The sequence below is a fragment of the Eptatretus burgeri genome, chromosome 11, assembly GCF_056783735.1.
Source record: "Eptatretus burgeri isolate ZD-2024b chromosome 11, Ebu_testis_v1, whole genome shotgun sequence".
In the NCBI taxonomy this organism is placed as follows: Eukaryota; Metazoa; Chordata; class Myxini; order Myxiniformes; family Myxinidae; genus Eptatretus; species Eptatretus burgeri.
Window position 1 is genome coordinate 68,874,498 of NC_140971.1, and position 18,774 is coordinate 68,893,271.

General features: G+C 43.3%; 2 protein-coding genes across 8 annotated transcripts in view; both read left to right on the forward strand.

Moving 5' to 3' along the window:
• TUBE1 (tubulin epsilon 1) overlaps positions 1 to 10,985 on the forward strand; it is a 37,972-nt gene extending 26,987 nt beyond the window's left edge. For 4 of the 6 annotated variants that reach the window (XM_085846792.1, XM_085846793.1, XM_085846796.1 and 1 more), the window contains 3 exons: positions 7,181 to 7,321; positions 10,131 to 10,305; positions 10,498 to 10,985. In XM_085846792.1, the coding sequence (XP_085702918.1) occupies positions 7,181 to 7,321; positions 10,131 to 10,305; positions 10,498 to 10,656 (475 nt within the window). In that variant the 3' untranslated portion in view covers positions 10,657 to 10,985. The remainder of the gene's footprint in view (positions 1 to 7,180; positions 7,322 to 10,130; positions 10,306 to 10,497) is intronic. The other 2 variants (XR_015049429.1, XM_085846794.1) reach the window with 2 other exon arrangements.
• Positions 10,986 to 13,409: 2,424 nt separating this feature from the next.
• LOC147017304 (CCN family member 4-like) overlaps positions 13,410 to 18,774 on the forward strand; it is a 52,261-nt gene continuing 46,896 nt past the window's right edge. For both annotated transcript variants that reach the window (XM_085846799.1, XM_085846800.1), the window contains exons 1-2: positions 13,410 to 13,723; positions 18,252 to 18,576. In XM_085846799.1, the coding sequence (XP_085702925.1) occupies positions 13,667 to 13,723; positions 18,252 to 18,576 (382 nt within the window). In that variant the 5' untranslated portion in view covers positions 13,410 to 13,666. The remainder of the gene's footprint in view (positions 13,724 to 18,251; positions 18,577 to 18,774) is intronic.

An 18,774-nucleotide genomic window follows, 5' to 3' on the forward strand; every position in this document is an offset into this window, starting at 1 on the left:
GTCACTCTGATGGTTGCCATGCCAAAGGAGTTGCTGAAGCTGTGTCTAATAAGCTGCCTCCCATGATAATTGAGGTAACACTGGTCAACGAGAGTATTATGAGACTGAGGATTCATCACTCTATGGGTGTCATGTTCCGACTGAGGCGAGTTGTCTCACTGTGAAAGAGACGTTCTATGCTGCGCTCGAGTCTGTGGTTGACCAGTTCCCCAGGCGAGATACTCTTCAAGTCTTGAGGGATTTCATTGCATCGACTGGCATTGATAGGGATGGTTATGAGGCATGTGTTGGTCCCCATCGGTCTGGAACTGTGAACCAGAATAGCACTAAGTTCCTTGACTTTGCGAGATGTCATGAACTTAAGGTGGCTGGTTCATGGTTTCATTGCCCAGAGGCTCATCACTGGACTTGGTATTCCAATGCTGGTGGTGTGGAAAAGGAGATGGACCATGTACTCGTTGATGGTCACTGGAGGATGCTCCAGAACTGCAGGGTCTACCGGAGTGATCAGTTCCTCAATACTGACCACAGGCTTGTTGTTGCAGCTCAAATCCAGGAGAATGGCACCATCCCAGCCTCGGCTCGATGTTGGCAAGCTCAAGGATGAGAGGGTGGCTGAGGCGTTTGCAAAAACATTGAGTGGGGATTTGAGAGGTCTGGGTGTTTCGTGGAATCCTGGAGAGTTGTGGAGTGCCTTCAAGACTACCATCCTTGATGTTGGCAGTGGTTGTCTTGGAATCCACCATCAGGCAAAGAGGAACTTTGTCTCCCAGGGGACACTAGATACCATTGACTAGAGTCGCAGGGCCAGGCTTAATAGCAGAATTGAGCTATTTAGGGAGCTGAGACGTAAAACTGTACGTTCACTGAGGGCAGACAAGGAGGCCTATGTGTGAGGAATCTGTGAAAGAGTAGAGCATCACCTGTGGTCAAGTGATTCTCGTCCTGCTTACAAAAGAATTTGTGCATTGCGTTCCTCCAAGCCTGTACCTTGGTGTACTGCTGACAGAGCAGAGGGTGGTGAGCTCTTGACAAAGGAGTCTGAAGTAAAGGCCCGCTGGGCTGGTTACTTTGAGCGGTTGTACCAGACTGACCCACCAGCTGTTGAGTTAGATGTCATGAGTGTAACTATCCCTATTACTGACCCTCCAATCAACTGTGAACCGCCTTTGTTTGTGGAAACGCGGGCTGTGGTGAACCCAGTTGAAAGGGGTGAAGCTCCTGGGATCTGTGGTATCCATGCTTAACTTCTCAAGGCTTGTGGAAATGCTGTACTCGTATCGTTGCATACAGTTCTTTGTTCTGTTTGGAGCACAGGCATCGTCCCAACTGAATGGAAGATGGGCCTTGTTGTCCCTCTTTGGAAAGGGAAGGGTGATCACTCGGACTGCAACAACTACCAACGGGTGACACTGCTCTCGGTGCCGGGCAAGGTCTTTCCTCGGATAATTCTTGATAAGGTTTTCCACCATCTGCTTGAGCATCAGTGCCCAGAGCGGTCTGGCTTTGCACCAAAGAGGTCAACGATTGACCGTATCCTTGCTCTTCAGGTCCTTATCGAACGCAGGCGAGGGTTTCAGCAGGGGATGCTTGTAGCCGATGTTGATCTCCGCAAAGTGTTCGATTCAGTGAATCGGGATGCTTTCTGTGGGATTCTCGGTCTTCATGGGGTGCCACCAAAACTGATCAATCTGATGTCTGAACTATACTCTGGTACTGAGAGTGCTGTGAGATGTGGTGATACCATCTCTGATTTATTTCCAGTTGTTACTGGAGTTCGTCAGGGGTGTGTGCTGGCCCCCACACTTTTGAGCGCTTGTATGGACTGGATTTTGGGGAGGATGTCTGAGAGATCAAGCTGCGGTGCTTTATTTGGGAATGTTAAGATCTCTTACCTTGATTTGACAGATGATGCAGTCATCTTTGCAGAGACTGGATATCTTGATGGGCGCCCTCCAGGTGCTGAAGGAGTCATCTGAGCCCCTGGGATTACGGATTCCCTGGGTCAAAATTGGATCCAAGCTTTCGATGACATCTTGGATGCTGCTATCTTGTCTGTACTTGTTTGGGTCATGGGAAGATTCACTTATCTTGGCAGTGATATTCATTTCTCTCCATGTTGTGAGCCTGAGGTCAATAGATGTCTGGGCTGGGCCTGTGGAGTCATGGATTCACTGCATCATGGGGTGTGGTGCTGTTGGTACCTATGCAGGAGGATGATAGTCTGATTCTTTTAAGTCCTTGGTTCCTCCAGTCTTGCTCTACAGTTGTGAGACTTGGACTCTGACCAAGGATCTGAGATGGAGACTTAACTCCTCCGGTACCATTTCTCTTTGGAGAATCCTTGGCTATCTCTGCTCAGACTTTGTGTCCAACAAGCGTTTGCTGAGAGAGACTCAGATGTGATTTGTTACCTGTATAGTCCGTGAACATCAGCTGCATTTGTATGGACATGTGGCTCATTTTCCTGATGCTGACCCTGCTTACCATGTTCTCTCAGCGAGTGTGCCTCATGAGTGGAGGAAGCCAACGGGCCGACCACGTGCCTCATGGTTGCAGCAGGTTGTTTGGCATCTCAAGGAGATGGGGATAGGCCAGGCATCTGCCTGGGGGATGGCCATATGGAAGCCCCTTACTGGAGTACTGGCAGAAAGCGTATGTGGTGATGCAATTGCTCCAGCGCATGCTCCCATACCTGACCTGACCTGAGAAGGTGGCTGAATCTTGAATTGCTTTGTTGTCGTTTATTGAAGATTTGTTAAAGAGGAACTGGAGTTGTATTGTGAATGAACATTGCACTGTGATTACAATCACCAACACGAGGGGTGTTCATTTTATCCGATGACACTAGTTGTAGTTCCAAAGCATGTCCTACGGTGGTGGTGGTGTTGCATGCGATGGCCAATGTCCTACATGTTGCATGTCTGCTCATTGTGTGAGAACATGCCTCTTGTACTTCATTGCAATTGACATTTACTTGGAGGTTGAGCAATGTTGTATGATGTTTTGTATCGCATGAAGCACAGGTTCACCTTTTGATACTCGAGGTGAAATGTCAAATTGGGATCGACAAAAGTGTGTGCTTTTATTTATTTACACCCTTTCAACAGAACGAGAGGAATTTGTTGTGACAGTTTCACACCATATGCTCATCAGTTTCAACGTACTTCTTTTCCGAGTACAAGTGCAGTAAAAGGAGAAGAAAGTTGGAATATCGCTGAACAGAGCACTCATGACTCTGTGATCACGTGTGTGATCTCGGTTAATAAACGAGAAGGGCACTCGACAGAGCGCATACCTCCGCCACGCAATGCCTGATCCAGTCGTACATATTGGGCCCAATAATTTTTCGAAATATCATGTGATGCATCGTTTTTTTCGTCCGTCCCATCTCGCAATGGTGAAGAATCACTTAAAATTAAAAAAAAATTCGTATTCGGATCTTCTCCAAAATCGAATCATTTCATCCTTGACACACATCCAACCTTTCCACCGAGTTTCGTCCGAATCCGTTCACAACTTTTTAAGATATCTTGCACACAAACAGACAGACAGGGGTGAAACATAACCTCCTTCCACCTTCGCTGGCGGAGGTAACAACATCATGGCAGAATGCTTAGTCCAACCTACTAGTGAGGTTTTCACGTCGTCAGGTCGTGCTGTGTCTCGGCAACCACTCCCCCGATAAACCGGCGCAGCCTGAAGTTTGTTGTGGCGTTCCAAACCGGCCATATTGCATTGCAGTCGTACTGCGTCTTGCCCAGATACGTGATCCTACGTCATAAAGTTGGAGTATGTGTGACGTCATCAGTAAAAGGCTGGAGTTGAAAACCATTGTTTTAAAACGTGAACTGATTGCTCAAACCTGTGCAAACTCGAATGAAACAGGCAGAACTAAATGGCACTCGGTAGAGTGCGTACCTTTGCCAGGCTGAACAATTTACGTTTTGTATCCCACTGCTTGGCTGGGTCTATGTCCGGATCTGAATCAAAATCGAATCTGCTTGGTCTTGTCACCGAATCAACTCATCCACCTATTTTGTCATAATTCATTCATATCTATTTATAAATAGGGCTCAGTCTTGGCGTGTGTCCGTCCGTCTTTCCTTCTGTCCCTCAGTCTCTGTCCGTTCCTCCAGCTGTGTGACTATATGTCTATATTTACGTACTTTTGTAATGTACCCTTCGACCCTTTAGACTGCTGAAACCCCTTAGACCTTTGAATGCCCCAAAGACTCAAAAATGTGACTTCAGGTCCCGATTTCCCCCCCCCCCCCACACACACACACAATCCCATGTCCTTAATCCCCCTCCCACCACACCCAAAGTATGCTCCCCTCCCCCTTTCTTCAAATCCTCAAACCCCTCAATCCTAACTCTGTCCCATCTCTGCCTTCCCTCACTCAAGCCAACTCTGTCATCCCCCTCCCCCTTTCTTCTTCAAGTCCTCAACTGCCCCAAACCCCAAGTACTCGATTCCCCTCCCAACCCTGAGTCGATCCCCCACTCCCCAACACTCTCAATCTCCCTCTTCCGACTCCATGCACCCTCACCCCTTCACCTCTCTGTGCTCCCCTCCCCATTTCTTACTGTTCTTGACAACATTGCACAAATATACACAGGAAATTTTGGTGCATGAGAAGGCCATTTGGCCTATCATTCCTGCGTTGTTCCTGTTCCCATTTGTTAAGAACAATGTGAAATAAATGTTCCATCTTTATTTACTTTTAACAATCACTTATCCTCGCTATAATTCATGGACCGGTGTTTGTGTGTTTGTTTGTGATGTCACTGCTCCTATATTTGTGGGACGATTCCATCCAGACTTGCTACATAGGATCAGCATGACCCCAATTAATATATAGTGGTGTTTTTATCTTTGCCGGTGGTGTTGGTGGGAGGGGGAGGGACGCAAATAATCCATGTAAATGTGTATCGTGCAGCACTGCCTCGAGATGGGGGAGGATATTACAAGTTTCCAACATTGACAGCACAGTATTCCTGTCCCCATGTCTTCCAATGCAGTGAGGTGTTTTGAATTATATGCAGTAGGTATGTTTTTACTTCATGCACGTAACTTATTAAGGACCAGATGAGGAACCATTTAAATATATACAAACTAATTAGAGGTAGTCAGTATGGGTTTACCAAAGGTCGTTCCTGTCGAACAAATCTTTTAGAGTTCTATGAAGCAGTGTCTGATTGGGTGGATGAGGGAAAGGTAGTGGACATTGTGTGTTTGGACTTTAAGAAGGCATTTGATAACTAATGTACAACATCGGAGGTTGTTAGCCAAAGTGAGGGCTTGTGGAGTGGCTGGTCAGGTAGTTAATTGGATTGGTAAACTGGCTTAGTGGTCGGAAGCAAAGAGTGGCTGTGAGTGGGAGGATGTCTTGCTGGGAGGATGTAAGTAGCGGGGTACCTCAGGGATCAGTACTCGGACCATCACTATTCATTATTTACATCAACGATTTGGATAATGGGGGTAAAGAGTAAGCTTTCCAAATTTTCAGATGACACAAAGCTTGGAGGTGAGGTGGATCGCAGATGGGGTGGGATCAGATTCAGGGAAGTATTGATACTTTTATACATTGGACAAAATATTGGCAAATGGAATTTAACCTGAGCAAGTGTAAGGTGTTGGAGATGGGAAAGAACAATGAAAATAGAGATTCCAGGATGCAAGGGGTAATTTTGGAGCGTGTCACACAGGAGAAGGATCTGGGGGTGGTAATAGATATGAGAGGGAAGCAGGCAGCATAGTGCCAGGCAGCTATAGGTAAAACAAATCGGATTTAGGCTGTATTCAGAGTGGGATCATTCATCAATCAAAAACATTGTACAGGAATTTAGTGAGGGCCACATCCAGAATATTGTGTGCAGTTTTGGTCACCACAATTCAGGAAGGACATAGATGCCATTGAGAGGGTTGAGTGCAGAGCTACTCGATTGATTCCAGGCCGGGCTAAACTCAGCTATGAGGAGCGGCTGAAGGAGAAAGGGCTTTATACACGAGAAAGGAGGTGGTTACAAAGAGATATGATAGAGATGTTTAAGATAATGAAAGGTAAAGATAAAATAAGTGCAGATGAATTATTCAACAGAGTAGACAGTGATAGGACCAGGAGGCCATAGCTTGAGTCAAGAAGAGGAGAGTTATGATGGTAGTGAGGCAGGGAACTTTCACTCGGAGAGTAGTTGATGCATGGAATGGTCTCCCAGGAAAGGTAGTGGTAGCAGAAACAGTTGATAAGTTTAAATTAGAATATGACAGGGACCTGGAAGTTATGGAGATCTAGGGGTATAGGGATGTTGACAGGACTTTTATGTAGTTTGAGCATTGATGGGTGATTGTGTGCGTGTGTACGGAGTACTATTGGTGGGGGTCTTGTCAAGGGGGGTTGTGTGGTTGATTTTGTGTGTTTTAACCAAACCCATGCCCCCTCTCCTGAGGGGAAGAAGAAAAAAAAAATACAAAAACTTAAAATAAATAAATTTAAAATAATAATCAAAAATAACTTTGCATTTTCTTCTTTGGATCTTGTGAACTTGATGAATTAGTGTGGTGTTCGTGCAGGCACGATGGCCTGAATGGCCTCCACCTGTGTTTGATTTCCTTGTATAACTTCATGGTTTTTTTTTTTGTTTTTTTGAGATATATTGTTCACAGACAACCAAACAGACAGACAAACGGGTAAAAACATAACCTCCATCCACCTAAGGTGGTGGAGGTAATGAAATGGCAGAGAGAGAGAGAGAGTAACAAGGAGAGATGTCCATGTTCATAATTGTCATTTGCACATATAAACAAGTGGTGAAGTGATGGCGTTTTTTATTTGTTTATTTTTTTGCTGATGAACCCGAAAAGGGCAAAATGTGTCGCTACAAAAAATTCTGTTTTACGGAGTACACACCGAATCCGCGATGATGAAGATGCTTGTCGATGTTTTATTTCTTCCCTTTTCCGATGCATCACTCAAAACTCATGGAAAGTTTTCCAAAAGAAGCAACAGAAAAAGTGTAGCACCATCGGAAAGTATTCCCACTGCTGTAACCATGCTGCCATGCTCTAATTGTGCGAAATTATCAACGATGTTTCAAACACTATGCAGATTATATCTTTAATTAGAACCTTGTGCAAGTTGATTTCATTTACTAGGTGTGAACCTTTCTGTTCCAGGCTCGACCAGATGTTTTTGGATGCATTTAGCAAGGAAAACCAATTGCTCCAAACAGACCCAAAGCATGGTCTATACCTGGCATGTGCACTCATGGTTCGTGGCAACGTGCAGGTTTCAGACATCCGAAGGAACATAGAGAGGTGTGGATTCCTTTTCGGGGGAAGTGCGGATCGCATAGGGGATACGTATTGGTATATCAGGGTTTGATTTTGGCACTGGCCTGAGGCTAGTGAATAATATCGGAATGAAAATACCTTTCAAATCCAGTTGTTGTGGCACTCATCAATCACATGTATCTCTTCGATAGTATATTGATTGTAGTGTAGGCCACTGGACCGAGGCTCAGCGACTTCTTTATTTTTTTGAAAACTTCGGTATTGTGGAACATATGACAAATCCTAGTTGCAACCGATCCAAAGCATCCTTTCGAAGGTGTCAGGATAATACGGCCAAGTGCTCAGGCACCCAAATCTGATGGCATTCTGATGCACGGAGCTCATTGGCTACAACCAGCTCCTGGCCTAAGTAATGGCCTTCTTTGTGATGTCTTGACTCAGGAAGGAAGTTGTGCCATCTCAATCCAGTTATTCTGCCTCGACAGTAACAAACCCAGACATAATGTAGAAATCTGTTCAGGGTATGAGTAATCCGACGGTAGACAATAAGCACAAGCTGCTTGAGGAAGAAAAAAAAATAAAAAAAAAAGAATAAGAAATATCTGCAGTATTCGACCATTCAAAGTGTGCACATTCCTATCAAGCATTCCTGGAGTCAACATATTCATGGTTGCCTTTTCATTTGCTGAGGCATGTGATGCTTTGCAAAATATGCAAAAAAATTTGAGAACAAATGCAATTAATTTATTTTATAATTATTGTGATTTAATTGGCAGATAAATTGTTTGTTTAAGCATCATTCAATGCATTCTTGATGAAGCCATTGCATTTGGTTGGTTGGTCCTGCAAAAACTGTCTCAACGGACCCATGAGGTTTTCTTTTTACTGCAGCTGGCCAGTGAGAAAAACTGCGTGTGTGTGTGTGTGTGTGTGTGTGTGTGTGTGTGTGTGTGTGTGTGTGTGTGTGTGTGTGTGTGTGTGTGTGTGTGTGTGTGTGTGTGTGTGTGTAGGGATGATGCATAGGGTCATGCATGCATAAAGGGGTTTGTTTGTTAAATAAAGTAAGGTAAAATAGGTGAAAGAATAGCAAATGGAATTAAAGACCTAACCAAAAGCCCTACACAACGCATCTTGTCCCATTTATCCACGAGTCATAATGGAAGGGCAAACAAAACAAATGCTAATGAAATTATATAGACTAGTACGTGCCCGTAAAAAAAAAATAAAAATAAAATAAATATTCAAACCGCGAGCAACAAACAACCACACAGGCCGTTTCTTCGCTCTCGCGTGCCCGTACGTGCGTGGCCCGGAAGTTCGCATATTATTCGCAGTTACGATTATTCGCAATTTAGTTTTAATACCCAATTATTCAATTAGCGCCAACGTATTTTACCTTTTCGCAATGTCGTGGCATGGAAAAACAAAAAGAGAAGAGAGAGAAAAAAATTTACTTCCTGGTTCGGAGCATACCAGCACTCTGATGTTACCAAAATTTATGCACCGTCTAATATGAAAACGATCATAACTTGGGGCATTGTGTTTATCTATAAATGTGCATAAGAAATCGAGAAATTATTAGAATACACAGTCATCATTATCCGGAAGCCCGTACGTTGTAACCCGTAATGGGGAACGCGGATGAGCTTCCCTTCCCCATCGGCCACGCCCACGCAACAATGTGTCTTGTCATTGGTTTGGTAAATAAATGGCCAAAACTTGGGAACCATTTGTCCGATTTAATATCAAACCTTGAAAAGGCACATCCTCAGGTCCCCAGCAATATATCTGGCAAGTTTCAATTAGATCGGACCAGTGGTTGTCGAGAAACAGCGGTCAGACAGACAGACACATACACACATACACACACACACACACACACACACACACACACACACACACACACACACACACACACACATACACACATACACACATACACACATACACACATACACACATACACACATACACACATACACACATACACACATACACACACACACACACACAGACACAGACACACACACAGATTGCTGGAATTATATATAAGCCTGGTGTTGGCGCAGTGGTTAGGGCAGCGCTTGGGATCCAAAAGGTCCTGAGTTCAAGCCCCGTTGGGCCACTGAATTAATACACCAGGGGGTTGACTCAGCCTGTCATCCTTCCGAGGTCGGCGAAATGAGTACCAGTATACTGGGCCGGTACCATATCCCTGTGTCGTAAGAGGCGACTAGGGTTGCGTCAGGAAGGGCATCCGGCGTAAAAACTAAGCCAAATCACTCTGCGGATCATAAGGATGATCCGCTGTAGCGACCCCAAACGGGAGCAGCCGAAAGAAGAAGATATATATATATATATATATATATATATATATATATATATATATATATATGTATATATATGTATATATATGTATATATATATATGTATATGTATGTATATATATGTATGTATATATATATATATATATATGTATATATATGTATATATATATATGTATATATATGTATATATATATATGTATATATATGTATATATATATATGTATATATATATATATATATATGTATATATATGTGTATATATATATATATATATATGTATATATATGTATATATATATATATATATATATGTATATATGTATATATATATATATATGTATATATATGTATATATATATATATATATATATGTATATATGTATATATATATATATATATTGTGTCTTGTAAATTTTACCATCCAACAACTTTATCATGAAGTCATCGGATTATCCATTTTAAAGTTCAGTTTTCTCCTTGCTTCTGATACGATTCCCTCATCCACAGGTTGAAATTATCTTTACACTTTGTTACCTGGAACCAGGAGGGCTGGAAGACAGGACTCTGTTCCGTGGCTCCTGTTGGGCAACCGCACACACTCCTCACTCTGGCCAACAACACGTGTATCACGCACACCTTCTCAGGAATTCGTCAGCACTACAACAGGCTGTACAAGCGCAAGGTGATGGCAAGTCTCTGAATACACAGCTTTGATTTTAATCACATGGGGACACTGCTATTTCATGTACTCAACTTTTCTCAGACACTTGTTTGCTGTGAAGCGAGAATAAAAGGAAAGGTTTTTTTTTTTTTTTAATCTGATTTCCTTCATTGTTTTGGAGGGATGTAATCGTGTGTGTGACATGTATTTCAGGCACATCTTCATCACTACATGGAAGTGACGGGTGTTGATCCGGGTTGTTTCTCGGAGGCTTTGAGCTCGCTGACGTCCATCATTGATGAATATGGCCACCTTGATGGGACAGGGAGCCATTTGGCCCACTCCGTACCACGGATGCGCATCGCAGTTTAAATGATAACTGCACGTAAGCAGTCATTTTCATCATTCCTCGATTAATCTGTCAGTTGTTAATAATGTGCTGTTGCACTATTTATTCCTGTTATTATTGTTATTAATGAATATAAAGTTTGCTTGCATTGTGTTTAATTTAAATTTCTTCTTGTCCAGTGCAACAATTTCACTTGTTTTGATAAAAATTTGCCTTCTTGAAAATTTATGAATGTTGTTGAATTGAAATTGCTTTTAACCATAAAAGTGAACACAATGCACGCACAATGTAATGATATTTAAAATGTATATTGTATATTGGAGTTATGCTTTGATAAAAGATTGTACCTGAATTTGTCTCCATGTCTCTTGCATAACTACAAAAGGCATGAAAAAGGTTCTCCTAATGAGATACAACCGCCCAAAAAAGACCAAGGCTTTTGATTTTTCAAATTTTCAAAATTATATAGTGTGTGTGTGTGTGTGTGTGTGTGTGTGTGTGTGTGTGTGTGTGTGTGTGTGTGTGTTTACATAGAAAGATATATATATATATATATTTATTTCTTTGTTTTTTAAAGAAGAAGGTGCTTCCAACCAAAAGTTTAAAAAAACAGATTGATGCCTAACGAAGGTGTGTTGACCGCATCAAAATCTGCTCTCATGAAGGGAGTTTATGGGGTTGGGGGGGGGCGGTTGACCCTCCCCCCTCCCAAAAATCGGTATTTGCTCTCTTCAAAAATGCACACAATTTCGATGAAATATGACCACAACCTTCATCACACGTGTTGTACCAAAGTGTATTGACCACATTAAAATCAGCACTCGTTAATGGGTCTGCAGGGTGGCAGGGGGTTGAACCCCTCCAAAATAGGTATTTCCTCTTCTCCAAAACTACAGACACAGTTTCGATGAAAGTTGACCACAACCTTCATCACTCATGACGTACCAAAATGTATTGACTGCATCAAAATCTGTGCTCATTAAGGAGGTCTACCGGGGAGGGGGGGTTGACCCCCAGAATAGGTATATCCTCTCTTCTCTGAAACTACACACCCCGTTTTGATGAAACGACCACAACCTTCATCACCCGTGATATACTAAGGTATGTCAACCGCATCAAAATCTACGCTCATTAAAGGGGTCTACAGGAGGGTTTTGACCCCCCCCTCCCCCCCCCAAAAATTTGGTATTTGCTTTCTTTTCCAAAACTACACACACAACTTCGATGAAACTTGACCACAACCTTCATCACCTGTGATGCACCAAAGTTTATTGTCTGCAAAAAAAATTGTGCTCATGGAGGGTGGAGTTTGACCCCTCCTCCCAAAAAAATAGGTATTTGCTCTCTTCTCGGAAACTACACACACGGTTTCGATGAAATTTAACCACAACCTTCATCACCCTTGATGTACCAAAGTTTGTTCACGGTATCAAAAAATTAATGGTCTGCGGGGGGGTTTTGAGTGACTGTTGCTTCTAATCCAGGTGAGCTTCAGGACAGGCGGTCCTTTTGGGGTTTTTTGAGATGTGGAGTGATGCCATTCCATGCTTTGCTGCTTGGTTTCTGGGTCCAAATGGTGGAACCAGCTTTCATCACCAGTCCTGATACGGAACAGCAAGGTTTTCATTCTCGGCAACCTACACTTTGGCAAGCTTAGTGAGTATGCCAAACCCTTCGACACAATTTGAGGAAGTCTTTCATCCTGAACCAAACTGTATGTAATTGGCGCATTTGCGGTTACTGGAGGTTGTTTGAAAAGTATCGGTTTGTTGATGTTCTGGGAGTTTTTGGTTTCAAAAGGCCTCGTTTGGGAAACACAAAATGGAAAATCGAATTACTGTTAATACCATACCTTGAATGTGGTAAAGAAGAGTCCAAAGGTACTGGCAGGTGTAGCTATGAAGGGTCAAATTCCTGGGACTTTTTTCTTTCTTTTTTTAAACCTTCTTTCTTTGTCCGTTACAAATAACTCTTCACGGCCAACACTGCCTGTTGCTTTCGCAGAATTCTTTTCTCAAGATGCATATCGCAGTCAATTTGATTTGTGGGCTATAATACGCCGCCAAAGTCACAACCCACACGACACGTTCTCCAGCTGTTTCTATCAACGCAAACTTCTTGGCCATATCCAAACAGGAGTTCCAGTGAGTTTGGCCAAACAAGTTAATTCAAGAATTCCAGAACTGTTCCCATGGGACCCACCAGGGAAATGTTTTAAATTTTTAATGCCTTATTTGCCACACGAAACTTTCCTACATATCTCAGTTATCGGATGCAACTGTCGACCGCGTGGGCTTTATTTTGACATTAATGTTGGTGATATTGCCAGTCATTTTTTGCTATTCAGCCTAACCACCGTTGATCGAGGGAATAAAATTGAGTCAAATGAAAAAAAAAACCAGCGCGAGACAGAAAACAAAGGTGCCTCCGGTATGAACTGTTCAACCAACCTGGTACTTTGAGCGTGAAATTGCTTTCACCGACGTTTTATGGTCTTTCATATCAAACATAGCGATATCGACTTGGCACTAAACTAAACATAGACTGCGGGCTGTCCTCTGGCGTGGGAAGCTGCTGTGGGTTTGAGTTAAATGTCCGGCATTTTATCTCCCCTGAGTCAGAGCGTTTGTGTGGCTGAGACGGGGGAGGGAGTACGGTGGGGCTGGGGGGGGTTGGATCAGGGAGGTAGACTAGTGTGTGTGTGTGTGTGTGTGTGTGTGTGTGTGTGTGTGTGTGTGTGTGTGTGTGTGTGTGTGTGTGTTTGGGGGGGGGGAGGTTGGTTAAAAGATGGATGACTCGTGGTCCGTCTGGAGGAGCGAGTCTCATGCGAACTCCTCGGATCCTCCCATTGCGTCAGTGTAATTTTCCCAGGTCCATCTTATCGGGATATAGGGTATAAACTCCCAGACACATGGGCAGGAGCTGTGCGCCACGTGGCTCGTGGCTCATGAGCAGCGCATGTGATGCCTGCGGGTCGCGCGCCGAGCCAGTGATGTGCCCCTGGGGCGCACGGTGAGTGCTTTCCCTGGCAAGATGCGTGACGTGACGGTGCTGTGCTACCTCGCCATCGCCTTGCTCTGTATAGCTCACGTAAGTCATCCATTGCTTTAATTTTGGTTTCCTGGAGTCACGTTTAGAAGAGGTTTCGCCTGAAATCATGAACCACGGTGCATCTAAACAGGGTTAACATTATGATTGGTTGCACTAGATAGTGATACAATGTGTTAAAATATTAATGAAAAGGTAGTTTAATTACGACACGTCGATGGACGTTTGATTATGATATCTGACACGTAGTGTTTGTTTTGTTTTGTGCTTCATGGGAGGTTAAAAAACCCTTTATTAAAGATCTTCCAAATAGCAGGGGCGTTCGAAACATCCTTGGAGCGAGTTGTTCAAAGTGGTCCGTGAGAATTAAACAAAGGTTTATTTATTTGTTTTGTTCAATGTTACATAATTAGTGAGGAAATATTATTTTCTCTTGCAAATTAAATATACTTGTGTGTTAAATTTATATGATATTTCCGTCTGGTCTAATCGGAGCATCTATTTCCGAGAACTTTTTTGACCGCCCCACCTAAGTTACGGTTGATCACTAAAACCCATTATGCACACACAGGCCCCTACAGTAACTCTTATACAATGTACTACATTTACCCATGAGGCTTTCACAATATTGCCTTTTTTTGTGACAACGTGGTGTATGTTTAAATCTCTAAACCTCACTCCAATAATATTTATCTTTTGAAGACTTTTGCAACTGTAACCTCGCGAAGGGAAACTTTCCAAATGACTCACCGAAGTTTGGATTATAATATATGTGCGGCGTGCAGTGCAGTCGGCGATGGAGAGAAGCCAATACGTCCTTATTTTCACCTCTTCTGACTCTCGTTTTGGATCCACAGTGCTTTGCAAACAAGGGTTTGAATATATGTGGCTCCTTTCAAACTTTAGGGCTGGTAAAATAGCCAACAGCTATGTGCACTCACCTGTGAGACTGGGTTTGAATCCTGACCCAGCTATAAACTTCCTTTGGTGTTTCACATGCAGGATGAGACGCCAAGTGTGCGCTGTTGCCCAAATGGATGCTAAATTTGATGTCCTGGTTGCCGGGATTACTTGGTAGATAGTAAAGGTCCCACGGCGTCCTTCGTGAAGAGAAGGCGTGCTATCGCCGGTATCCTCAGAAAATTACAAATGCCTTTTCTAACCTCCATGGGACACTGCATCAGTAGCGCAGCTTCGCTCCCAGCAGCGAAGCATGCTGCACATGATATAATAAAATGTCAAATGAGCAATGTGTTCACGAACATTCCATTGGGACTGATTACCAATGACACGTTTTAATGTCAATTTGTACAAGAAGATAAACAGTTTTGAAATTTTTCAGCAGCGCTAATAACATGCATGAATGATCATCTTGTTTATTTTTCCCTTTGATCTTGTACACGTTGAATTGCTTTTTAAAAAACATCATCGTCTCCGAGGAAGGAAGGACATAGCGTCGATAGAGAGGGTTCAGCGCAAGGCTACTAGATTGATTCCGGACCAAGTTAGACTCAGCTATGAGGAGCGGCTGAAGGAGACGGGGCTTTATACACTAGAAAGGAGGTGGTTACGAGGATATATGATTGAGATGTTTAAGATGATGAAGGGGAGAGTTAATATGGTAGTAAGACAGGGATTGTTTACTCAGAGTAGTTAATGCATGGAATGGTCACCCTGGAAAGGTAGTGGCAGCAGACAAAATAGATAAGTTTAAATTGGGAATTGGATATGTACCTGGAAGTGATGGAGATAGAGGGGTATATGGGTATTAGCAGGACTTGTAGGTAGCTGGAGTATGGATAGGTGATTGGGTGCATCTGTGCTGAGTGTGATCAATTGATAGTGTGTTGTCTATTCTTCACTCTAAAACCACCCTCGCACACCCTCCCACAAAAATATTAATTTCCCCCTTTTTAACACCCTGGTGATATCCCTGAGCCTGCCAAACTTTTCTTATCCCCATTCCTACCCCCATGCCCCCCCAATGAAATTAAGTCATTAGCTTGATGGATTTATTAGCCCTTCAATTGAGCAGTGTGAGACGGCCAGGTTTCTAATCGCTTCCACGTTCCTATATTTACCATTTGAGCTTTGTCATCAAACTTTCAACAAATTATTATTATTATGAAAATATGGAGAACACTGGTTAATACATTTAACTTTTTTTTCTTTGTTTTCATGAAGTTTAGTTCAAATACAAAGCGGACATGGACAGGCTTTGCATTTTGAGATGCTTTCGAGTGTTAATCTGGTGGAGGTGTAGCGTAGGCATGATGGGCCAAATGGCCTCCTCCTCCTCCGTCAAAGTTCCTTATTCCTTGTTATTAGCAGAAATCTCTTCCTCATCATGAAATGGATCACATTTTGCAGTACCCAACTGCACACTGCTTGCACGGATGATTGTGCTGTCGGTACACCATCATGTGATCTCTGCAGGACGTATTTGATTGCTGTAAGAGTTTGATGTTCTGACAATCATGTAGGAAACCACAGGGGTGAATGTATCGGTCTCCTAACCTTCTGCGTGTTTTTAGAGCATCACAGTTGCGTTTATGTGTGTGCCCATCCGGTATCCCCTCTATGGGGAAGATCTCTGAGCAGCTACGGGTATCAAACACACACCAGTGAGAGCAATGCAACAACGCTTTATCCATAAAACCATTCAGACCTCAACTGCCTTGAAAGCATTCCTATGCAACAACCAGTTTGACTCGCCCATGTACGAGTTGCATCGATCAATTAACTTCTTCAGAAAAAAAAAATAAAAAAAATCGCTTTCTGAAAGCTAACTCTAGCGCCAACAGCCTAATATCAGTAAAATATTGATAGGACCCAAAGGCATTTGTCACAAACAACAAAACACTTCATGTAATACTCTACAATGTGCCATTGGCGAGACTGATATTTGAGATGTCTTGCGGTTCAAGGAATTGCATTTTGTTGAATCTGTAACAGATGGAACAAGTCAGATGGGGCTGAAGTTTCTATAGCGCCACCAGATGCATCATTCCGTAACGTCTGGACTGCTGGCATTCGGCCATTGTTTGGTGTTTGGCAGGGCTCAGCTGCTCGTAAACAAATCTGCTCATATAGAATGTATCGTGCGATGTCTCCTGTACTCGGATGGGCACACTCCAGGTTGAGAATGCCATCCAATATGCACCGTGCAGTGAGCTGGACGTATCTTCCCTCACGGTGAACAGTGTCACAATTTCAATCTCACGGACCATCTGTGATGCCCGTATGTTGAACACACGTGCCACGTCTGCAGGAAATGGCTCGAGATCCACAGAGGTGTCACGTGGCACCTAATGGAGCCAATGCCAGGTCATCATTCTGTGCCATGCATGATGTCTTTTTAGTTTGATTACATCCAGCCAGATGATGATGCGTAACAATTTTTAGGAATTATTATTTAATTATTCATGCCCAGGATGTACGTCATCCCAATGGACGTTTCTTTACATTCCAAAGCATGAACATTAAAGAAAACCAGTCGTGGAGTAAAAGAATGGAAAATATAACTGCAAAAGGTGGAAAGGAATGGATGGTACGCAGTGTTGCATCTTCAAAGCACAACCTCTGGACCACTGATGTTCATTTGTACCGCAGGACCATTCCTTTTGGAAAATAGAACGAGCAAATTCCTTCCTCGGATCCAGATTTTGAGATATCCAGATGCAGCACGACGAAGTTGACGATGTAGACTGATGACTTCCCTTGTATTTTCCCAGCAAGCCGAGCTGTGCAAATGGAGCATGAACTTATACATGTGTTTGCATGACTGAATGACGTCATGAGAAATTCTTACATAACGCCGTTACGTATCGTTGCCATATCTGTGTGTGGAAATGTATAACAACCATGACAATATAAAAATGATGTCATAATGTTGGAAAAGTGTTGAGTTTAATTTTTGTAAAATCATTTAATTTCATACTGCAATGTAATGCAGGTCTGGTAGGATGGCCGAGAGGAAGGCACACTCGCCTCCAATCTATCTATCCTTGGTTTGAACCCTACCCAATTATAAACTGTCATCCCAGTGTTTCACATGGAGCGTGATTCATCGGTGTGTGTGTGTGCCATCCCTCGGATGGACGTTAAACTGGGCATCCTGGCTACCGGTATTAGTTGGTGGACTTTAAAGATCCCATCGTGTCCTCAGCGAAGAGTAGACGAGCTACTGCCGGCACCCTAAACAAATTACAAATTCCTGCTCACTCGGTCGAGTAGCCTGTGTCGGAATGGCACCCCGTCCAGGATTGTAACCCGAGCCAAGAAACTGCTTCGGCACCACTGACACTGTATTGAGCATGCTCCATGCTGATGATGATAATAATAATACGAATGTAATGCAGTACAGTTCTGTATACACTTGTTAATTTATTAGGTCGTTCAGACAATTTTGACGAGATAATTGCAAGATATTTTAAATCCTTGTTTTTTGCTATCTAAAGGGAAGGATTTATGCAATCCACATGATTACAAAGATGAATCTTGGTACACGAGATGTAGATACCATCATAATGGTGTCATTGCAGTGGTTCTGGTGTTCACACTTCCACAGGTTCAGACAATAGAGCTTAAACTTCAAAGTGCGGGTGAGACCTGGGACAACAAAACACAGCAGGTGTCCTTAGCGAATCCGAGTCCGACCGCTGTGCACCCGTCCAAGCGGAGACAGCTGTGCCACTGGCCGTGCAGTTGTCCCGAGTGGCCTCCGCGCTGCTTACCGGGTGTCAGCCTCCTCCAGGACGGCTGTGGCTGCTGCAAGGCCTGTGCCAGGCAGGCCGGCGAGGTCTGTACGGAGGCCGATGTGTGTGACTACCATAAAGGACTCTACTGTGATTATTCCGGAGACCGACCTAGGTACGAAGTAGGACTTTGTTCATGTAAGTTTGCCGCCCTGCACCCCTATACCTGTGCACACAACTACTTGTGGTTCTGCTCTGTTTTCTTGCCTCATCCATTCTTGTGTTCACTGTAAATTAAACTCACAAACAAGCTCTGCCTCTACCATGAACAAAAAAAAAAAAAAGGTAGGAGAAAACGGAAACTCCATTTCGCTTTTGTAACCCAAAGCTGCTTTC